At 40.4% G+C, this 25149-nt stretch overlaps 1 protein-coding gene across 3 annotated transcripts in view; it reads right to left on the bottom strand.

The window, feature by feature from the left end:
* Positions 1-25149, bottom strand: part of LAMP2 (lysosomal associated membrane protein 2) — a 275991-nt gene that overhangs the window by 132286 nt on the left and 118556 nt on the right. For all 3 annotated transcript variants that reach the window (XM_053699286.1, XM_053699288.1, XM_053699287.1), the window contains exon 7: positions 11092-11146. In XM_053699286.1, coding sequence (XP_053555261.1) covers positions 11092-11146 — 55 coding nt within the window. The remainder of the gene's footprint in view (positions 1-11091; positions 11147-25149) is intronic.

The raw sequence follows: 25149 nt of genomic DNA, 5'->3' as shown, positions 1-25149 counted from the left end.
ATTTGGAAAATTTGTAAAAAAAGTGTGAAGAGATGACCAAGTTGCAGCCTTGCAAATCTGTTCAACAGAAGCATTGTTTTTAAATGCCCATGAGGAAGCCACAGCCCTGGTAGAATGAGCCGTAATTCTTTCAGGAGGCTGCTGTCCTGCAGTCTCATATGCCAGACGGATGATACTCTTCAGCCAAAAAGAAAGAGGTAGCCGTAGCTTTCTGGCCCCTACGCTTTCCAGAAAAAACAACAACAAACAATGAAGATGATTGATGAAATTCTTTAGTCGCCTGCAAGTAAAACTTCAGGGCACAGACCACGTCCAAGTTATGCAACAGACGCTCCTTCTTCGAAGGGTTAGGACATAATGAAGGAACAACAATTTCCTGAGTAATATTCTTATTAGAAACAACCTTAGGAAGGAAACCAGGGTTTGTACGTAAAACCACCTTATCAGAATGGAAAATAAGATAAAGCAAGTCACATTGTAATGCTGAAAGCTCAGAAACTCTACGAGCAGAAATAGCAACCAAAAATAAAACCTTCCAAGATAACAACTTAATATCTATGGAATGCATGGGTTCAAACGGAACCCCTTGAAGAACGTTAAGAACTAAATTCAAACTCCAGGGTGGAGCAATTGATCTAAACACAGGCTTGATTCTGGTCAGAGCCTGACAAAAAGACTGAACATCTGCCAAACGTTTGTGTAGTAAAATTGACAAAGCAGAGATTTGTCCCTTTAATGAACTTGCTGATAACCCTTTCTCCAATCCTTCTTGAAGAAAACACAGAATCCTGGGAATCCTAACTCTACTCCATGAGTAGCCCTTGGATTCGCACCAATAAAGATATTTACGCCATATCTTATAGTAGATCTTTCTAGTAACAGGCTTACGTGCCTGAATCAAAGTATCAATGACCGAATCAGATAACCCCCGCTTAGATAAAATCAAGCGTTCAATTTCCAAGCAGTCAGTTGCAGAGAAACTAGATTCGGATGTTGGAAGGGTCCCTGAATGAGAAGGTCCTGCCTCGATGGAAGCTTCCACGGCGGTAGAGATGACATGTCCACTAGATCGGCATACCAAGTCCTGCGAGGCCACGCAGGTGCGATTAGAATTACTGAAGCCCTCTCCTGCTTGATCCGAGCAATCACCCGGGGAAGGAGAGCAAAATGTGGAAACACACAAGCTAGGTTGAACGACCAAGGCATCTATCAGTTTGGCCTGAGGATCCCTTGACCTGGATCCGTATCTTGGAAGCTTGGAATTCTGACGAGACGCCATCAGATCCAATTCCGGTCTGCCCCATCTGAGAATCAGAGTGGCAAAGACCTCCAGATGGAGTTCCCACTCCCCCGGATGAAACGTCTGTCTGCTTAAAAAGTCCGCTTCCCAGTTGTCCACTCCTGGGATGTAGATTGCTAACAGATAAGAGCAAGCAACCGCCCATCAAATTATCTTGGCTACTTCTGACATCGCTAAGGAACTCCTTGTTCCTCCCCGATGACTGATGTAAGCCACAGTCGTGATGTTGTCCAACTGAATTTGGCCGAAGCCAAGTGAGGCCACGCCTGAAGCGCATTGAATATTGCTCTCAATTCCAGAATATTGATTGGAAGTAGAGACTCCACCTGAGTCCACACTCCCTGAGCCTTCAGGGAATTCCAGACTGCACCCCAACCTAGTAGGCTTGTGTCCGTTGTCACTATCACCCATGAGGGTCTGCGGAAGCACGTCCCTTGGGACAGATGATCCGGCGACAACCACCAAAGAAGAGAATCTCTTGTCTCCTGATCCAGATCTATCTGAGGAGACAAATTTGCATAATCTCCATTCCACTGCCTGAGCATGCTCAGTTGTAGTGGTCTGAGATGAAAACGACCAAACTGAATGGTGTCCATTGACGCCACCATCAATCCAATATCCTCCATGAACTGAGCCACTGATGGCCGAGGATTGGACTGAAGAGCTTGGCATGTATTCAGAATCTTTGACTTTCTGACCTCCGTCAAGAAAATTTTCATAGATATGGAATCTATTAGAGTTCCCAAGAAAGGAACCCTTGTCTGTGGAATTAATGAACTCTTTTCTAGAGTCACCTTCCACCCGTGAGTCCTCAGAAAGGACAGAACCATGTCTGTATGAGACTTTGCCAGATGGTAAGACAACGCCTGGATCAGAATATCGTCCAGGTAAGGCGCCACTGAAATGCCCCGCGTCCTGAGAGCCGCCAGAAGTGACCCTAGAAACCTTTGTGAAGATCCTGGGTGCTGTGGCCGACCCAAAAGGGAAGAGCCACAAACTGAAAATGCTTGTCCAGAAAGGCAAACCTTAGGAACTGGTGATGATCCTTGTGCATAGGAATATGAAGATATGTATTAATCAGAAAGCCTTTCAGTCGTGGGCAGAGAAAGGTTTAAGGCTAATTTACCAAGGGTTAGGTTCAGCTGGTCGAATGTTGCCGGAAGACACTTTATTCTCGTGATTTAATCTGCCCAGAACGGATTTGCTTTTTTCCAGCTACGGCATTTTGTCAACGCCCAGCAATGGACGTTTCCCTTGGCTATTGCATGGTCTGATGTCAGAATTTTAATACAAAGATTTACTGCAGGGCTTATTTCAATTTCATTAACCTCTTAAGGACATATGACGGAATTTTTCCGTCATAAAACAATTGAGCAAACAGAAAGCTGTGTCCTTAAAGGGTTAATATATGATATTATGCTTTCAAAACAATCTCAAGGATTTACTGATAGGATCTGTAATTTTTGGATACCGACCATTCCAGATTTAGATCAGGATAAAATTAGGCAGAGTTTTAATACTCTAGATAAAAGTAAAATTTAATCGAGTTGGAGAGAATCTCATATGAAGCTTCTGAACAACTATTATTTATACCCTGCTAAATTGGCCAGATTTTATGGAACTAGATCCGTGGGATGCCCAAGATGTTCTTATTTTAAAGCGGATTTATTTCATATGTTTTGGGCATGCCCCAAGATTAGTCAGTTGTGGTCAAAGATTAGATATTGGTTCGATGTTACTCATAAGATGACTGTCCCCCTTACATTCCAGGATATTATCTTACTAATGAACTCTAGTGATCAAAACAATAGTTGGGTATATCCCCTCAATATAACGATAATGGCAGTAAGACAGTGTATATTAAAGAATTGGAAAGCAAGTAGAGAACCCTCGGTTACTGAGGTTATGCAGACCATTCAAGAACAGATAAGTTTTGAAGCTTACCATCTCCAAGATTCTTCAGAAAAAAGAATCAAGAAATTTCTATACAATTGGTATATTATAAAGTACTACCCTCTATCTATACAAAAACAGATATTACGGCCCTTTTTATCATCTAATAGTTTTGCTGAAATGGTCATACTAGATATATTATTCCCCTATTCATGGATAACGAACGCCTCTGAGATACAAATATAGAGATTCCCAGGAATAGCGAGTGAAGGTAATATTTAAGTAGGGGGGAGAGGGAAGAGGGAGGGAGGAACGGAGAGGTGTTTGATCCCCTTTTCCTTTATTTATTTTCTCTCGCTAAGAAAACGAATGCTAAAATTCTAAAATGCTGATTAAAAGGGTATCATAGGTTGTTATTTTTAGCTAGCAGGGCTAAAGTCTTTTTGTTTCATTTTATTTTGGTTAAGTTTTTTTTCCGTATGTCTGATTATTATTGTTTAGTTATGTTATAAAAAACAGGAAAAATCCCAACTCTGTATACAAATATTTTAAGTTATTGATTTTTTTTTAAGTAATATATAAGGAAAGCATATCAACATGATTTATCTTTATGTCTATATCTATTAAAATGTGCTCGATTTTCACTCAATGTATGATATTAAGCCCTGCGTGGCGTATTAACATGTATTGTTTTGTGATTCTGTATACAGTGTTGGATATAAATAAAATTTAAAAAAAAAAAAAAAAAAAAAGGAATATGAAGATATGTATCCTTCAAGTCCACGGTAGTCATATATTCACCCTCCTGGATCATCGGTAGAATTGTTCGAATAGTCTCCATCTTGAATGATGGGACTCTGAGAAACTTGTTTAGACTCTTTAGATCTAAAATAGGTCGAAACGTGCCCTCTTTTTTGGGGACTTGATTTGAGTAAAACCCCTGCCCCTGTTACAGTATTGGAACGGGACGAATTACTCCCATAGTAAAGAAGTCTTTTACACAACGTAAGAACGCCTCTCTTTATCTGGTCTACAGACAATCTTGAAAGAAGAAACCTCCCCCTTGGGAGAGAATTTTTGAATTCCAGTTGGTACCCTTGGGACACGATTTCCAGTGTCCAAGGATCCTGAACATTTCTTACCGAAGCCTGGACAAAAAGAGAAAGTCTGCCCCCTACTAGCTCCGGTCCCAGATCGGGGGCCGCCCCTTCATGCTGTCTTGGTGGCAGCAGCGGGCTTCTTGGGTTGCTTACCCTTGTTCCAAGTCTGGTTGGGTCTCCAAACGGACTTGGCCTGAGCAAAATTCCCTTCCTGTTTGGCAAAGACGGGACTCCTTTAAAGTTCCGAAAGTTTAGCAGTTCTATCCTGGAGGTAGGAGATGACCCTTACCGCCTGTAATGTCAGAAATGATTTCTGTCAAGTCAGGCCCGAATAGGGTTTTTCCTTTGAAAAGGAATAGCCAAAAGCTTTGACTTAGATGACACATCAGCAGACCATGATTTTAACCATAACACTGTACGCGCTAAAATGGCAAATCCGGCATTCTTAGCCACCAATTTGGCAATCTGAAAGGCGGCATCTGTAATAAAAGAATTAGCCAGCTTAAGAGCCTTAATTCTATCTAAAATATCCTCTAAAGGAGTCTCAGTCTTAAGAGACTCTTCCAAGGCGTCAAACCAGAAGGCCGCCGCAGTGGTAACTGGTACAATGCAGGCCGTCGCTTGTAAAAGGAAACCCTGATGAATAAATAACTTTTTTTTTTTTTTTTTTTTAGAAGACCATCCAATTTCTTATCCATAGGGTCTTTGAAAGCACAACTGTCTTCAATAGGAATAGTTGTACGCTTAGCCAGGGTAGATATAGCTCCCTCCACCTTAGGGACTGTTTGCCAAGAGTCCCGAACAGTGTCAGATATGGGATACATTTTCTTAAAGTTAGGAGAAGGTGAGAACGGAATACCCGGTCTTTCCCATTCCCGCGTAATAATTTCAGAGATTCTCTTAGGAACCGGAAAAACATCGGAGTAAGCAGGCATCTTACACAATTTCTCTGGTGGTACAACAATAGACAATATATGAGAGAGAAACCCAGTATGTCAATATAGCAATCAATTGTAAACCACTTGAAAACTCCAAATTGTAATACAAGTGCAGCTAAATAAAAGATAGTCTCTATCCAGATTATATCAGCCTCAGCGGGTATAGAAGAAAAGTAACCACCGGTGACTCACCAATCAAAGGGCGTATACAGCTGCAGGACTCCAAGAGCAGAAGCCGGGGACTGTTTTCACCCGTGAGTATAGAGCGGCACAGTGCAATGCTATGGATCCAATCCGGGACGAGGCTGTGTATGTCCCCACTAGCCTCAACTTACCCCAGATGATGTCCTGGCTTCTGTGCCTGTGTGTCTCTCTGTGTAGAAGCCCCGATGTAACTCCGCCTGTTCAGCTGTACTTGACATCACCCGTAGATCCTCCGCTGAAACCCTGGTGAGACTCCGCCTCAGTAGGCTGTGTGCAGCTGTCCCGCAGCTCCTCGGTATGAGAAAAGTAACAAGCTGCACAAGTGCTCCTCGATGAAAAACGGCAACAAATAGATAAGCTGGTAACTGGAAGGAATATATTTGAAAGAAGAATAGTCCAGCTTTATCCGTTAAAAAGTAAAATTCTTTATTAATCCATTTAAAAGAAGGAACGAATCACAGCATAAGCTTAGTAGGTGGAGAGGGCGCAGCACTGTATTGATTACGCGTTTCGGATTAGCTCCGTAGTCATAGCCTACAGTGATGTGCCACACACCTGTTTATAACACCCTAAAACAAATGTGATAGGCTAAAAAAGTTGAAACCCGCCCTCATTCTGTAACCAATAAAGCTGCATTTTTGTGCCAAACCCACACAATGACATGACAGTTAAGTACTCGCAAATTACTGTATATACAATGTTATAGTTATAGCAAACCTTAATAGAATATAAAATTACAGTAATCCAATGTGCTGAACAATGACTGGTAAGTATTTTATAATAACCTAATATTACTGAAGAGCTAAAACGGACCCAAATGAAACAATATGTAAGTATAAGTATCTATACATATGAAATCTCCAACATTTACAATATTAATGTGAGATTAATAGGGCCATTTATACCTATAAAACCTTAAACAATGGGCACAAATAGAATATATATATATACACAAGTAATAGAAGGGTAAATAATACTTTACTGTACGATGAAAGGAAGATAAATATCCATCTAAAAAAGACTGCTGTATAGTATAAGAGGATATATGGATCCAAAATAAGGATGCTGTATTACAAACTGTAAAAAGTGAGGAGGGGAGGGAAAAAGACAAGGCACTATATAGATAACTATCAAAAATCCAAATTCTGATAATATATATATTTCAAATAATTGCAAATAATTGCAAACAGCCTAGTTGTTACGGAGACTTTGGAGAGAAATGGTAAAAAAGTTAAAAAGGGTGTCATGGACATAATAAGCATGATACAAATGTGAACCATAATGAATTAGTGGGAGTGTTACTCCCATAGGTTCATAACATCATATCTAGAATTTAAACCATCAGGCAAACGTGTGCCCATGGTGAAAATCCAGTATGCTTCACGTCTGGCAAGGAGCTGATTCAAATCACCCCCCCCCCCCCCCGGAAGGTCTACAGACCTTTTCAATTCCACACCAAGTAAACCCCCTAAGATCATTATCATGAAAAGTGCCAAAGTGTTGGACTATAGGGGTAGATGCCCTTTTTGGCAGATGTTCCCTAATTCGAGTATTGAGGTCATGAGAAGTGAGTCCTATATACTGGATTTTACACAATGTGCATTCAATGAGATATACATCTGACTCTGTCTTGCAATTTATACATGCATTGATCCTATAGCTCTTATTGGTGACCTCACTGGTAAATTCTTTAGTGATTTTGGCATACTCACAGGGCTTGCATTTATGGTGCCCATATTTATACATGCCCGTATGTTTGAGGCAGGACCCTTTCTCTTTCTGGGTGGATCTCAGTAGTGTTGGTGAAAGCATAGAGCCCAAAGTTGGGCTTTTACGATAGGAACATATGAGTCCCTTTTTAACCGTGTCGACTAGTTTATCTTCTGCCAGTAACACGGGAAAATGTTTGCGTACTATACCACAAATTTGGGAATACTGGGCACTATGTGTTGTAACAAATGTGACCCCTTGCTGAACATTTTCTTTCCGGGTGTTAGTGGCTAGAAGATTTTCCCTTGGAGTGTTCAAAACTTGTTCTCTAGCTCTTATTATGGACTTTCTCGGATATTGTCTGGCTAAAAGTCTCATTTCCAAAATCTTAGATTCTTAATCAAAATCAGACATATCCGTACAGTTTCTCTTCAATCTAGTAAATTCCCCCGTCTGGGATGACAGCTTGTCCCTAAGAGTAAGGAGTTACCGGAAATGGGCTTTCTATAAACAGACTTTATTATATTGCCTCTTTCTGTACCCTCCAATGTAAGGTCTAAGTAATTAATAAACCTGTCCTGTAATTCAAAAGTAAATCTGAGACCAACATCATTTTTGTTTAAAAAAAATCAACAAAAAGAGAAACAGATTCAGAGTCACCAGTCCAAATAAATAAAAGATAGTCTATGTATCTCCTATAAAAGGAGATACAATTCCTGTATGGGTTACTATCTCCCATGATGTGGTAAAACTCCCCCCAGCCAAGGAACAAGTTTGCAAAAGAAGGTGCAAACTTTGCTCCAAAGCAGTACCACATCTCTGGAGATAGAAAACGTAATAGAGTCACAGTCATCACTAAAACCTCCCGAAGTAACATGCGGAGGTGTTCAAGCTTAAATCTAAAGGAAGTTACGTCCGAATCCGTCTGAGGTAACACACTTCCCGAATCGGAAAGTTCCCCCTCAGACAGAAGTTCCCTGACCCCCAATTCAGAACCCTGTGAGGGTACATCGGAAATAGTTAAAGCATCAGAGGTCGCAGTATTCACACTGACTTCTGTCCTGCTGCGTTTGCCCTGTAACACTGGCAACTTAGATAAAACCTCTGTAAGGGTAGATGACATAACTGCAGCCATATCCTGCAGAGTAAATGAAGTAGACGCGGTTGAAGAACCCGGCATCGCTTGGGTGGGCGTTAAAGGTTGTGACCCTTTGGGAGAAAGTAGCGGCATACCCCGATTCTCATCAGACTGAGAATCATCCTTAGGCACACTTTCCTTAAAGAAAATCTGCTCTTTACATTGTAAGGCCCTTTCAGTACATGAGGGACAAAAAGTAAGAGGGGGTTCCACATTGGCATCTAAACACAGAACAAGTAGTTTCCTCAAGTTCAGACATGTTAAACAGACTAGCAATATCAATAATAGTCATTCTTTACTTGAAATATTGAGCTCTGAATTCAAATTACATAGACAAAAATGTTAACACTAAAAAGTGTACTGCGCCTTTAAATAATAAAAGCGCAACAATTTTTCTGTTATCTTCAAAACAACGTTTGTGGCAACAAAAACTGTTCTAATGTGCCCAAAATATTCTGACAGTATTACACCAGCTTGCTTAGATGTATAAAATAGCAATATATAATCGAATTTGTCAGTTATAACAAATTTTTAACTATTCAGGCACCTGCACCTCACCACAGCTCTGCTGTGGTGCCTACCTGCCCCCGGAACACACTGCTGCTGCTTGAGAAGCTTTTAAGACCCTTCGAATGGCCATACAACTTAGGCCCCACTGGAGCCCAGGACCTTGCTGTCTATGCGATCCGGATGATACTGCGCGTCTGAGCGCTCAAAAATAGGCCCAGCCCCCCATGGGCGTAACTCTAGTTTTTACAGAGACCCGCATGGGTTGCAAAAACAAAACCAAACATGTCGTTCTTAATAAAAATATGAAAGCCATGTGCCCCCCTTACACAACAACAAACATGTTGCACAAATATCAAACATAACTGCATGACAAAAAAACTGCACTCCCTTAGGTCAGTTAAATGTATGACAATGACCGTCCTTAGCCAGCAACCGCATCTCCCAACGTTTAGCCCATACTGAATTATTTCTCATAAGTGATATTAGACACATTTAGCAGCCAATATAAAGGGAACTCCAGGTACACCATTACCATACATATAGTGCATACTGATTACCCCTCCCCAGATAGGGAATAATGTCAGCCTGTTCTGATGCATCAAGTCTCCCCAGAAAAAAAAATGACTGAACATACCTCAATGCTGCTTGTAGCATGACATGGTTCTCCACCCTGAAGATGTTTCTTTACACTACCTTCAACTGGATCTTAGATAACATTTGCTAAGATCATCAACATCAGGGCAGAAAAATAAAATGTCTCCACTCCTCTTGGGAAGTTATAGACTGAAGATTTCTCCCTGAGGAAAATAGTACTCACTGGCACCATTTTAAAATAAAAAACTTCTTGATTGAAGAATCTAAAACCAACACCTCACTTTACCTCTTCCTATCACTAACACAGGCAAAGAGAATGACTGGGGGGGGGGGAGGGAGGAGCTATATATACAGCTCTGCTGTGGTGCTCTTTGCCACTTCCTGCTAACAAGAGATTTAATCCCACAAGGATGAAATCCGTGGACTCGTCATATCTTGTAAAAGAAAAAAAGTTTCCAATTTACTTCTATTATCAAATGTGCTTTGTTCTCATGATGTTCTTTGTTTAAGAGATACCTAGGTAAGTGTCTGGAGAACTACAGGGCAGGAAATAGTGCTGCCATCTAATACTCTTGCAAATGGATAACATTCTTGCAAAACTGCTGCCATAAAGAGCCCCAGACACATGCACGCTCCTTAGCTTTTTTCAACAAAGATACAAAGAAGGAAGAAAATGTAATAGAAGTAAACTAGAAAGTTTTTTAAAATGACATGCTCTATCTGAATCATGAAAGAAACCATTTGGGTTTCATATTTCTTTAAAAAAAGATATGATTTGTGAAAGGGCTTGAGGGCACATAAGTAGGAAATCTATCAGTGTTCCAGTCAGCAACATTGGACAGTGCCTTCTGTAAGCTATAGTCCAGAAATTTAAACTCAAGATTATCAACCAAAGACATCCCTGCAGAAACCCCAGAACTGGAGAAGATTCCCACTAACAGGCCAGAATCAGAAGGGGTACCCATCAGAGTCTGTCAGTCCATATTCCACTAGATGCTTTCCAGGACAAGGTGGTCTAAGTCGTGTGAGGGGGACTTGTTTGCAAAGCCTTGAGTCAGGATGTGACATGGATGGAGCCAGGGCAGTCCCTGGTTTCATCTTGGAAATGGGGCATTTGCCCTTAAAGGAAAGCTGTGGGAGGGAAGATGAGGCAGAGTTCCCAAACAAATAAATGCCCACAATTGAGAGCTATGCACTAGGGAAACCCCCAGGTATGACACTCAAGCATACAGATGGGCCGGTGTGTTGGGCATACATGCATGGAAAAAGGTCCTGAACAAAAGGTCAGGGGTGGCAGCAGTGAGCATGTTAGACCCAGAGGAGGTCAAAACATACTTAATTTCTGCAAAAAAACAAAAAACCATTTGTCTTGAGGTAGCTATCTCTACCTAAATTACTGTGAACAGAAAGAAACTGTCTAATATCTTTGATGGTTAATTACATTTATCAAGACATTTCTATTAAATTCATATAACCTTCCCCTTACTGTCCATTTGAATGTCATTAAATTACAGTGTTTATAAGGGTGTGTTTGTATGCTTTAAAGGAAGATATTTAAGAATGTTACTTTAAAACATATTAAAGAATGAAAAATGCACAACAGATAATCAAAAAATACTCTTCTGATAAACAAAGAGATTAATATGAAAAAAGAGAAAGGGCACTGATAAAACATTTAAAAATTGAGAAAACCATAAACATTACCTGAGCCATTTGTTAAAGTGATATTGACTTCTTGTAAGAAAAAATGGTTATTTTTCTGAAAAATAAACAAAATTTGAATTTAGCACATTATCATTACATTAGTTTCATGGTAGTACAAGCAGTCACAAAACAATAAGAGACAAGTTTTGGGGTCACACTGTCAAGGTATTTGAAATATTATTAAATAATATATAGAAGTATATTTATCTTTATTTAATAAATCTGTGGATGTGCACATGGTCTGTAGAACAAAGGATTATTTCTAAGAGATCTCCCACACTCATTATGTAAAGTTATGCTGAACACACAGGGGGGGGACAATGGAACATTTGGCCTGCCCAATTTAGAACAGTCACTTAGAGGAATGTTGGGGAAGTAATTTTGAAAGAGAACAGAGTTTGTGGCTTGAGACAGGACCAAAACCATTTGCTCCTTAATTAAAAAACATAATTTATGTAAGAACTTACCTGATAAATTCATTTCTTTCATATTAGCAAGAGTCCATGAGCTAGTGACGTATGGGATATACATTCCTACCAGAAGGGGCAAAGTTTCCCAAACCTCAAAATGCCTATAAATACACCCCTCACCACACCCACAAATCAGTTTAACGAATAGCCAAGAAGTGGGGTGATAAGAAAAAAAGTGCGAAAGCATAAAAAATAAGGAATTGGAATAGTTGTGCTTTATACAAAAAAAATCAAAATCACCACAAAAAAGGGTGGGTCTCATGGACTCTTGCTAATATGAAAGAAATTAATTTATCAGGTAAGTTCTTACATAAATTATGTTTTCTTTCATGTAATTAGCAAGAGTCCATGAGCTAGTGACGTATGGGATAATAAATACCCAAGATGTGGAACTTCCACGCAAGAGTCACTAGAGAGGGAAGGATAAAATAAAGACAGCCAATTCCGCTGAAAAATAATCCACACCCCAAACAAAGTTTAAATCTTATAATGAAAAAAACTGAAATTATAAGCAGAAGAATCAAACTGAAACAGCTGCCTGAAGTACTTTTCTACCAAAAACTGCTTCAGAAGAAGAAAACACATCAAAATGGTAGAATTTAGTAAAAGTATGCAAAGAAGACCAAGTTGCTGCTTTGCAAATCTGATCAACCGAAGCTTCATTCTTAAATGCCCAGGAAGTAGAAACTGACCTAGTTGAATGAGCTGTAATCCTTTGAGGCGGAGTTCTACCCGACTCAACATAAGCATGATGAATCAAATACTTTAACCAAGACGCCAAAGAAATGGCAGAAGCCTTCTGACCTTTCCTAGAACCAGAAAAGATAACAAATAGACTAGAAGTCTTTCGGAAATCCTTAGTAGCTTCAACATAATATTTCAAAGCTCTTACTACATCCAAAGAATGTAATGATCTTTCCTTAGAATTCTTAGGATTAGGACACAATGAAGGAACCACAATCTCTCTACTAATGTTGTTAGAATTCACAACCTTAGGTAAAAATTTAAATGAAGTCCACAACACTGCCTTATCCTGATGAAAAATCAGAAAAGGAGATTCACAAGAAAGAGCAGATAACTCAGAAACTCTTCTGGCAGAAGAGATGGCCAAAAGAAACAAAACTTTCCAAGAAAGTAATTTAATATCTAGAGAATGCATAGGTTCAAAAGGAGGAGCTTGTAGAGCTCCCAGAACCAAATTCAAACTCCAGGGAGGAGAAATTGACTTAATGACAGGTTTGATACGAACCAAAGCCTGTACAAAACAATGAATATCAGGAAGATTAGCAATCTTTTTGTGAAACAGCACAGAAAGAGCAGAAATGTGTCCTTTCAAGGAACTGGCAGACAAACCTTTATCCAGACCTGGTCTGAAGGAATTCTCCTTCTTTGGTACAATGAATAGATTTGAGTAAAACCTCAGCCCCTGTTCCAGAACTGGAACTGGCACAATTACTCCAGCCAACTCTAGATCTGAAACACATTTCAGAAATGCCTGAGCCTTAACTGGATTTATTGGAATGCGAGAAAGAAAAAAATCTTCTTGCAGGTGGCCTTACCTTGAAACCTATTCTGTACCCTTGTGAATAATTCATATGCATTATCCCAAATAATGAAACTGTCTGTCTGAAATAAGGAATATTGATCATCCTGAATCAAGGCAAATAAATGTTTAAACACATATATTTAGAACTTTAACATAAGTGCCCAACCATAGCTTAGAGTGTCACAAAAAATAAGATTTACTTACCCCAGGACACTCATCTACATGTAGTAGAAAGCCAAACCAGTACTGAAACGAGAATCAGTAGAGGTAATGGTATATAAGAGTATACCGTCGATCTGAAAAGGGAGGTAAGAGATGATGAATCTCTACGACCGATAACAGAGAACCTATGAAATAGACCCCGTAGAAGGAGACCATTGAATTCAAATAGGCAATACTCTCCTCACATCCCTCTGACATTCACTGCACACAGAGGAAAATCGGGCTCCAGCCTGCTGCGAAGCGCATATCAACGTAGAATCTAGCACAAACTTACTTCACCACCTTCAAGGGAGGCAAAGTTTGTAAAACTGATTTGTGGGTGTGGTGAGGGGTGTATTTATAGGCATTTTGAGGTTTGGGAAACTTTGCCCCTCCTGGTAGGAATGTATATCCCATACGTCACTAGCTCATGGACTCTTGCTAATTACATGAAAGAAATACAAGCTTCAGAGCATCCCTTACCCCCATACAGTTAATAAAAACATAAATGTCTAAGGCTGTTGATTTAAGAAATAATGAGATGGGAATTAGCAGACTGGAATCAGGATACCATTTGTCTTTCAAACTGAAAAGGTGTAATAGGATCTCAAAAGTAACATGTTTTATGAGAATTTCAGCATTTCCATTTAGGTGCAGGGGACCCCATGTGGTGAGTAAGAGACAAAAAGTCTGGCAACTGAGTACTGAAAGGGCAGTAAGGACGTTAGGATAACAGCACATGATTTCAGAACAACTGTATATATTTTTATATATACATATATATTTTGAAAGCATGAATATCTTAACCTTATTTCAGATGGAATGCCTGCGTGAGATGAAATAAGTCATATCATATGAATGTGCAATAAATGTTTATAAAGTTTTAAATACATCTCTTAAAATATAGTGAGATGAAGATATGGAAGTTACTTTGATGTGATATGACTATGAAATATAAACTTTCTGTTAGGCTAAATGAAATATAAATTATTTTAATATAATGTTAGATGTATTTGATGTTTCATATCAAAATGATCAGAAAATTCACTAAGATATAACTCATCCAAAACAAATATTATGAATAGTTGTTGCAGTAAATTATGATAAAATGAATAACCATTTCATAGAAATACTGATTTAAGTTTATTCAAATGTTTAGAAATGGTATTGCTACATATATTGCTGTGTCTGTTTGTAATGCTGCCACCCGGTGTTGCCATGAGAGAACTACAGCCAGAAAGCCTTTTGGCTGTTAAAAATAAGATATTCCAATTATCCAATGACAAGGGACAAGGCTCCGGGGGCATTTCCATAACAACAATGTATACTAAACCAATTATCCAATGACAAGGGACAAGCAAAAAGGGTGTGAACGAAACAGGTTATCAATGATTATATATAATGGAAGTAGTGAATGCACAAGGGAGAGTTGTCTGCAACTTGCTGAAACTAGTGATCTGATTTTGGCTGCGATATACCTGGGAAAATTTCACTAAGCAAGGAGCTCAAAACTTAACCTTGATTTATGCAAAAACCTTCCTTCGAATGAGATGACCTAAAGACCGCTACAAATTGGTTCAAAATTGGTGAAGTATATTGTATTTTAAATTGGTAGTCATAAGCCTAGGTATTGTTTAAATTTGTGTCTGGTAAACTAAGTGATTTAGTTATGAAAGTTCTGGTGTTTTAAGTCAATTATGTATTAGGATAAATTGCAGTTAAATAGCAGAATATATATATATTACCCTATTGATTATAAGCACTGTTGCTTAGATGTTAAAGGCTATTTATAAATAAGGTTGGTTTTAAAAGTAAGCGTGTATGAACTTTGCATAACATATTTAAATAGTTTTCAAGCGCATATAATATTTCATATTCCTTTTATTGCAAATATATTTCAAAAATGTTCATGGATATTAACTAAATAAGAGTTCAGGTATTTATATTCATTTTATTTGTTGTCTTAGTAGAAGTATATTGATTGTGGGTTCAGTCTAAAGGAAGATTGTTAAATATATTCCCTGCCATATACTCACACATTGTTTGGAGAATACCGCTAAGATTTTCATAAATATACTGACAACACTTACAGGTGTGCTTTGTTCAGAATCTGTGTGGGATAATGTTAACCAGATTAATGGATTTCCCGAGAACCAGCTCAAATGGTAAAGGAGGTCAATGATGTAGTAACTAAATGTATTGGGCACATTTTGCTCTCACTCTCTTAAAGGATTACCTTTTTCTCTATAAAACAACTTTTCCATAGTTTCTATAATTCAAATAAAACACCATATATGATGAACAAATTAAAATATCACAACTTTCTTACATGACACCATCAACTCAAAATAAATTATTTTTATGCATGTCAGTATCCTATATATGCATAACAGATATTAAAGAAGAGAGGTATATTCGATTTCCTCATTTAGATTGATAGGTAATCTATACATCCACCTTGTTTCATGCTGTAAAATTATCCTATCTAAATTACCACCTCCCCTCTTGTTCCTTAGATGTTCTATACCTACCATTTTTAAGCTTGCATTAGTTGCGTTATGATATTTTAAAAAAAAGTCTCACCACCGGACTTTAAATTTCCTTATTTTTTATATCTTTTCTATGATCCATCCCTACATAGTACCTAGGACATGAGTAATACAATAAATAAATGACCCAAGTATTTGTGCATGTAATCCATTGTCTGATTTCAAAAACAAAAAATTTGTGGAGAAGGTTTTAGTATTTTTGTATATGGCAGCAATAAGTATATATGCCACATGGATGACATCCCACTCTAGCCTATTTGAGGTAACCCCTTGTGCGTTAGTCTGGTGGATCAGGAGTAAGCAATTTGGCTTTGAATAGCCTCAGTACCTCACAGCCTCTGTGTTTGTATTTGGAGCTTGCGCACGCACTGAGCTACAATTTGTTGGACATCACTTGTCAGTATAAGTAGTCTATAGGAGTTTAGTGGCATGCAGTATACACTAAGGGCTCCAAATATATGAGTGTACCGGATATATTGTAAGTCCAGTTAGAACATTGAGGACATTATGCTTTTCAGAAAAGGTCTATTTACCAGGGATAGTCTAGTCAAAATTCCAAACTTTCATGATTAAGAGAGCATACCATTTTAAGCAGCTTTCTAATTTAATCCAAAAATAAAAAAAGAGAAAAATACCCAGAATATAAGTAGATATTAAAGAATGAAAAGGATGCACTCTGGTTCTAAATTAAAGCAATTTTATTGATACCCCTTCACACTATCCAGCACTACTAGTAATGCATATAGTAAATAAAAAACAAACAAATTCCACACATCCAGACCTGGAATACAATATGAGAACTCTGATAAAGGTAGGGAACACAATATCAGGGCACAAACAAGAGCACGATATGTGCACACAACACACTCAAAAAGGCCCGAACAGATGTAGCAAACAGTTCCTTAAACGTCCATGCTAAGAAAAGCAGGACTCAACCAAAGATAGTTGCTTCTAAATAACATGGTCCTCTCCCAAACCTGAGACAAAATGTAGCCATATACAACAAGAGCACACAGTGTAACATGCTCCTATCAATCAGAACATATGGCAAAAAGAAAAAATACTTGCTGCTTTTACTTCTGAATATAGTAATGCTGTCCGTGTTATTGAACCACTGTGGCTGCCGATTATCCTAGAGAACCGGACTTCACCAGCTTTACCGGTACATCAAAAAAGGTAATCTCAGGCTGTTAACCGCTGTTTCAAACAAAGTGGATCAGGGTTCTCCCAGATAAGCATGCATTCCAAAGCAAGTAAACACTAGTTCATAGAGTGCTACATTTAGACATCAGCAAGTGCTACTCAAGGTTCTGAACCAAAAATGGACTTGCTCCTAAGCTTACATTCCAGCTTTTTCAAATAAAGATACCAAGAGAATGAAGAAAATTTGATAATAGGAGTGAATGAGAAAATTGCATGCTCTATCTGAATCATGAAGGTTTAATTTTGACTAGACTATTCTTTTAAAATTTAAAAAAAAAAATAATAAAAAAAGAATTCTGCAGGGTAGAATCAGGGATAGGCAAGGTGTCCTTACACGGGCACTGGTTTCCGTTACTAGACCTTGCAGTGTCCACCACAACCTTAGTATATCTTTTCTTTACGATTAAATAGGAATAAAAAAAAAAAACATAATTTATGCTTACCTGATAAATTCCTTTCTCCTGTAGTGTAGTCAGTCCACGGGTCATCCATTACTTATGGGATTATATCTCCTCCCTAACAGGAAGTGCAAGAGGATCACCCAAGCAGAGCTGCTATATAGCTCCTCCCCTCTACGTCATACCCAGTCATTCGACCGAAACCAAACGAGAAAGGAGAAACTATAGGGTGCAGTGGTGACTGGAGTTTAATTTAAAATTTAGACCTGCCGTAAAAACAGGGCGGGCTGTGGACTGACTACACTACAGGAGAAAGGAATTTATCAGATAAGCATAAATTATGTTTTCTCCTGTTAAGTGTAGTCAGTCCACGGGTCATCCATTACTTATGGGATACCAATACCAAAGCTAAAAGTACACGGACGACGGGAGGGACAGGCAGGATCTTTACACGGAAGGAACCACTGCCTGTAGAACCTCTCTCCCAAAAACAGCCTCCGAAGAAGCAAAAGTGTCAAATTTGTAAAATTTTGAAAAGGTGTGAAGTGAAGACCAAGTTGCAGCCTTGCAAATCTGTTCAACAGAGGCCTCATTTTTAAAGGCCCAAGTGGAAGCCACAGCTCTGGTAGAATGAGCTGTAATTCTTTCAGGAGGCTGCTGTCCAGCAGTCTCATAGGCTAAACGTATTATGCTACGAAGCCAGAAGGAGAGAGAGGTAGCCGAAGCCTTTTGACCTCTCCTTTGTCCAGAATAAATGACAAACAAGGAAGAAGTTTGTCGAAAATCTTTAGTTGCCTGCAAATAAAATTTCAGGGCACGGACGACGTCCAGATTGTGTAGAAGTCGTTCCTTCTTAGAGGAAGGGTTAGGGCACAATGATGGAACAACAATCTCTTGATTGATATTCCTGTTAGAGACTACCTTAGGTAAGAACCCAGGTTTAGTACGCAGAACTACCTTGTCTGAATGAAAGATCAGATAAGGAGAATCGCAATGTAAGGCCGATAACTCAGAGACTCTTCGAGCCGAGGAAATAGCCATTAAAAACAGAACTTTCCAAGATAACAGCTTGATATCAATGGAATGAAGGGGTTCAAACGGAACACCCTGTAAAACGTTAAGAACTAAGTTTAAGCTCCATGGCGGAGCAACAGTTTTAAACACAGGCTTAATCCTGGCCAAAGCCTGACAAAAAGCCTGAACGTCTGGAACTTCTGACAGACGCTTGTGTAAAAGGATGGACAGAGCTGAGATCTGTCCCTTTAACGAACTAGCAGATAAACCCTTTTCTAAACCTTCTTGTAGAAAAGACAATATCCTAGGAATCCTAACCTTACTCCATGAGTAACTCTTGGATTCGCACCAATGCAAGTATTTACGCCATATTTTATGGTAAATTTTCCTGGTAACAGGTTTCCTAGCCTGTATTAAGGTATCAATCACTGACTCCGAGAATCCACGCTTTGATAGAATCAAGCGTTCAATCTCCATGCAGTCAGCCTCAGAGAAATTAGATTTGGATGTTTGAAAGGACCCTGAACCAGAAGGTCCTGTCTCAGAGACAGAGACCATGGTGGACAGGACGACATGTCCACTAGATCTGCATACCAGGTCCTGCGTGGCCACGCAGGCGCTATTAGAATCACTGATGCTCTCTCCTGTTTGATCCTGGCAATCAGTCGAGGAAGCATCGGGAATGGTGGAAACACATAAGCCATGTTGAAGACCCAAGGTGCTGTCAGAGCATCTATCAGAACCGCTCCCGGGTCCCTGGACCTGGATCCGTAACAAGGAAGCTTGGCGTTCTGGCGAGACGCCATGAGATCCAGATCTGGTTTGCCCCAACGCCGAAGCAGTTGGGCAAATACCTCCGGGTGAAGTTCCCACTCCCCCGGATGAAAAGTCTGGCGACTTAGGAAATCCGCCTCCCAGTTCTCCACGCCTGGGATGTGGATCGCTGACAGGTGGCAAGAGTGAGACTCTGCCCAGCGAATTATCTTTGAGACTTCCATCATCGCTAGGGAACTCCTTGTCCCTCCCTGATGGTTGATGTAAGCCACAGTCGTGATGTTGTCCGACTGAAACCTGATGAACCTCAGAGTTGCTAACTGAGGCCAAGCCAGAAGGGCATTGAGAACTGCTCTTAATTCCAGAATGTTTATTGGAAGGAGACTCTCCTCCTGAGTCCATGATCCCTGAGCCTTCAGGGAATTCCAGACAGCGCCCCAACCTAGCAGGCTGGCGTCTGTTGTTACAATCGTCCAATCTGGCCTGCTGAAGGGCATCCCCCTGGACAGATGTGGCTGAGAAAGCCACCATAGAAGAGAATCTCTGGTCTCTTGATCCAGATTCAGCATAGGGGACAAATCTGAGTAATCCCCATTCCACTGACTTAGCATGCACAATTGTAGTGGTCTGAGATGCAGGCGTGCAAAAGGTACTATGTCCATTGCCGCTACCATTAAGCCGATTACCTCCATGCATTGAGCCACTGACGGGTGTAGAATGGAATGAAGGACACGGCAAGCATTTAGAAGTTTTGTTAACCTGTCCTCTGTCAGGTAAATTTTCATTTCTACAGAATCTATAAGAGTCCCCAAGAAGGGAACTCTTGTGAGTGGCAATAGAGAACTCTTTTCTACGTTCACCTTCCACCCATGCGACCTTAGAAATGCCAGAACCAACTCTGTATGAGACTTGGCAGTCTGGAAACTTGACGCTTGTATCAGAATGTCTTCTAGGTACGGAGCTACCGAAATTCCTTGCGGTCTTAGTACCGCCAGAAGAGAGCCCAGAACCTTTGTAAAGATTCTTGGAGCCGTAGCTAACCCGAAGGGAAGAGCTACAAACTGGTAATGCCTGTTTAGGAAGGCAAACCTTAGGTACCGATAATGATCCTTGTGAATCGGTATGTGAAGGTAGGCATCCTTTAAATCCACTGTGGTCATGTACTGACCCTTTTGGATCATAGGTAAGATTGTCCGAATAGTTTCCATTTTGAACGATGGAACTCTTAGGAATTTGTTTAGGATTTTTAAGTCCAAGATTGGTCTGAAGGTTCCCTCTTTTTTGGGAACCACAAACAGATTTGAGTAAAACCCTTGTCCGTGTTCCGACCGCGGAACTGGGTGGATCACTCCCATTAGTAAAAGGTCTTGTACACAGCATAGAAAGGCCTCTTTCTTTATCTGGTTTGCTGACAACCTTGAAAGATGAAATCTCCCTTTTGGAGGAGAAGCTTTGAAGTCCAGAAGATATCCCTGAGATATGATCTCTAACGCCCAGGGATCCTGGACATCTCTTGCCCAAGCCTGGGCGAAGAGAGAAAGTCTGCCCCCCACTAGATCCGTTTCCGGATCGGGGGCCCTCACTTCATGCTGTCTTAGGGGCAGCAGCAGGCTTTCTGGCCTGCTTGCCCTTGTTCCAGGACTGGTTAGGTTTCCAGCCCTGTCTGTAGCGAGCAACAGTTCCTTCCTGTTTTGGAGCGGAGGAAGTTGATGCTGCTCCTGCCTTGAAGTTACGAAAGGCACGAAAATTAGACTGTCTAGCCCTTGATTTGGCTCTGTCTTGAGGCAGGGCATGGCCCTTACCTCCAGTAATGTCAGCGATAATTTCTTTCAAACCGGGCCCGAATAATGTCTGCCCTTTGAAAGGTATGTTAAGCAATTTAGATTTAGAAGTCACATCGGCTGACCAGGATTTAAGCCACAGCGCTCTGCGCGCTTGAATGGCGAATCCGGAGTTCTTAGCCGTAAGTTTAGTTAAGTGTACTACGGCATCAGAAATAAATGAATTAGCTAGCTTAAGGACTCTAAGCTTGTCTGTAATCTCATCCAATGTAGCTGAGCTAATGGTCTCTTCCAGAGACTCAAACCAGAATGCCGCCGCAGCCGTGACAGGCGCAATGCATGCAAGGGGTTGTAATATAAAACCTTGTTGAACAAACATTTTCTTAAGGTAACCCTCTAACTTTTTATCCATTGGATCTGAAAAAGCACAGCTATCCTCCACCGGGATAGTGGTGCGCGTAGCCAGAGTAGAAACTGCTCCCTCCCCCTTAGGGACCGTCTGCCATAAGTCCCGTGTGGTGGCGTCTATTGGAAACATTTTTCTAAATATAGGAGGGGGTGAAAAAGGCACACCGGGTCTATCCCACTCCTTGTTAACAATTTCTGTAAGCCTTTTAGGTATAGGAAAAACGTCAGTACACGTCGGTACCGCAAAATATTTATCCAGCCTACATATTTTCTCTGGAATTGCAACCGTGTTACAATCATTCAGAGCCGCTAATACCTCCCCTAGCAATACACAGAGGTTCTCAAGCTTAAATGTAAAATTTGAAATGTCTGAGTCCAGTTTACTTGGATCAGATCCGTCACCCACAGAATGAAGCTCTCCGTCCTCATGTTCTGCAAATTGTGACGCAGTATCAGACATGGCTCTATTATTATCAGTGCACTCTGTTCTCACCCCAGAGTGGTCGCGTTTACCCCTAATTTCTGGCAATTTAGATAATACTTCAGTCATAACATTAGCCATGTCTTGCAAAGTGATTTGTATGGGCCGCCCTGATGTACTTGGCGCCACAATATCACGCACCTCCTGAGCGGGAGACGAAGGTACTGACACGTGAGGAGAGTTAGTCGGCATAACTTCCCCCTCGTTGTCTGGTGAAATTTTCTTTACATGTACAGATTGACTTTTATTGAAAGTAGCATCAATGCAATTAGTACACAAATTTCTATTGGGCTTCACATTGGCCTTTAAACATATTGCACAAAGAGATTCCTCTGTGTCAGACATGTTTAAACAAACTAGCAATGAAACTAGCAAGCTTGGAAAATACTTTTCAAATAAATTTACAAGCAATATAAAAAACGTTACTGTGCCTTTAAGAAGCACAAAGAAACTGTCACAGTTGAAATAACAATGAACCAAATTGGTTATAGCAACCAAATTTTCACAGTAAATGCATTAAGTTAGCAAAGGATTGCACCCACCAGCAAATGGATGATTAACCCCTTAGTACCCAAAAACGGATAACAAATTAATATAAACGTTTTTATCACAGTCAAAAGCACAGTCTCACAGGTCTGCTGTGAGTGATTACCTCCCTCAAAACTAGTTTTGGAGACCCCTGGGCTCTGTAGAGACGTCCTGGATCATGGAGGAAGAAATAGGAAGACTGACTGAATTTTTACTGCGCAATAAAGCGCCAAAATAGGCCCCTCCCACTCATATTACAACAGTGGGGAAGCTCAGTAAACTGATTTTATTCATAAATAAACAACAGCCATGTGGAAAATTAATGCCCAAAAAGTTTTATCACCAAGTACCTCAGAGAAAAACGATTAACATGCCAGTAAACGTTTTAAAAATAAAGTTATGAAATGTTATTAATAAGCCTGCTGCTAGTCGCTTTCACTGCAGTGGGGGCTCAAATATAAGTTAAATGTATACAGTATTTTCTTAGTGAAGTTCCATTCCCCAGAAATACCTCAGTGTAAACATACATACATATCAGCCTGATACCAGTCACTACTACTGCATTTAAGGCTGCACTTACATTACATCGGTATTAGCAGTATTTTCTCAGTCAATTCCATTCCTTAGAAAATAATATACTGCAACATACCTCCTTGCAGGTGAACCCTGCCCGCTGTCCACTGTTCTGAAGTTACCTCACTCCTCAGAATGGCCGAGAACAGCAAATGGATCTTAGTTACGACCGCTAAGATCATACACAAACTCAGGTAGATTCTTCTTCTAATGCTGCCTGAGAAAAAACAACACACTCCGGTGCTGTTTAAAATAACAGTTTTAATAACCACAGTCCTCTCACACGTCCTATCTATTAGTTAAGTGCAAGAGAATGACTGGGTATGACGTAGAGGGGAGGAGCTATATAGCAGCTCTGCTTGGGTGATCCTCTTGCACTTCCTGTTAGGGAGGAGATATAATCCCATAAGTAATGGATGACCCGTGGACTGACTACACTTAACAGGAGAAATATGTAGTGTGAATAAAGTTAGTGGCTTGTCAAGAGACGGCTAGCGATATTGGGTGATAAGTTATGGAATAAATACAACCTGAGTGAAATACTGGATGTGTATCTGCATCTGTATAATAACATCCAGCTCTATACAAAGACACAGTAGTGACACTGGCACATTGGTATAGCCAGAGGAGGGCTGGTTATAGGGTCAGTGGTATCTGCATCTGTATAATAAAACCCAGCACTATATAATGACACAGTAGTGACACTGGCACATGGGTATAGCCAGACCAGGGCTGGTTATAGGGTCAGTGGTATCAGCATCAGTATAATAACACCCAGAACTATATAATGACACAGTAGTGACACTGGCACATGGGTATAGCCAGACAAGGGCTAGTTAAAGGATCAGTGGTATCTGCATCATTATAACAACACCCAGCGCTATATAATGACACAGTAGTGACACTGGCACATGGGTATAGCCAGAGGAGGGCTGGTTATTATACAGATGCAGATACCACTGACCCTATAACCAGCCCTCCTCTGGCTATACCCATGTGCCAGTGTCACTACTGTGTCATTATATAGCGCTGGGTGTTATTATACAGATGCAGATACCACTGACCCTATAACACCCAGCGCTATATAATGACACAGTAGTGACACTGGCACATGGGTATAGCCAGAGGAGGGCTGGTTATAGGATCAGTGGTATCTGCATCAGTATAATAAAACCCAGCACTATATAATGACACAGTAGTGACACTGGCACATGGGTATAGCCAGACCAGGGCTGGTTATAGGGTCAGTGGTATCAGCATCAGTATAATAACACCCAGAACTATATAATGACACAGTAGTGACACTGGCACATGGGTATAGCCAGACAAGGGCTAGTTAAAGGATCAGTGGTATCTGCATCATTATAACAACACCCAGCGCTATATAATGACACAGTAGTGACACTGGCACATGGGTATAGCCAGAGGAGGGCTGGTTATAGGGTCAGTGGTATCTGCATCAGTATAATAAAACCCAGCACTATATAATGATACAGTAGTGACACTGGCACATGGGTATAGCCAGATGAGGGCTGGTTATAGGGTCAGTGGTATCTGCATCAGTATAATAAAACCCAGCACTATATAATGACACAGTAGTGACACTGGCACATGGGTATAGCCAGACCAGGGCTGGTTATAGGGTCAGTGGTATCTGCATCAGTATAACAACACCCAGCGCTATATAATGACACAGTAGTGACACTGGCACATAGGTATAGCCAGAGGAGGGCTGGTTATAGGGTCAGTGGCATCTGCATCAGTATAATAACACCCAGCGCTATATAATGACACAGTAGTGACACTGGCACATGGGTATAGCCAGAGGAGGGCTGGTTATAGGGTCAGTGGTATCTGCATCAGTATAATAACACCCAGCGCTAATGACACAGTAGTGACACTGGCACATGGGTATAGCCAGAGGAGGGCTAGTTATAGGATCAGTGGTATCTGCATCAGTATAATAACACCCAGCGCTATATAATGACACAGTAGTGACACTGGCTCATGGGTATAGCCTGAGGAGGGCTGGTTATAGGGTCAGTGGTATCTGCATCAGTATAATAACACCAAGCACTATATAATGACACAGTAGTGACACTGGCACATGGGTACAGCCAGAGGAGGGCTGG

The sequence above is a fragment of the Bombina bombina genome, chromosome 1, assembly GCF_027579735.1.
Source record: "Bombina bombina isolate aBomBom1 chromosome 1, aBomBom1.pri, whole genome shotgun sequence".
NCBI classification, from domain to species: domain Eukaryota; kingdom Metazoa; phylum Chordata; class Amphibia; order Anura; family Bombinatoridae; genus Bombina; species Bombina bombina.
The sequence above is the reverse complement of the archived record's forward strand: the minus strand, read 5'-3'. Positions and strand labels throughout refer to the sequence as shown.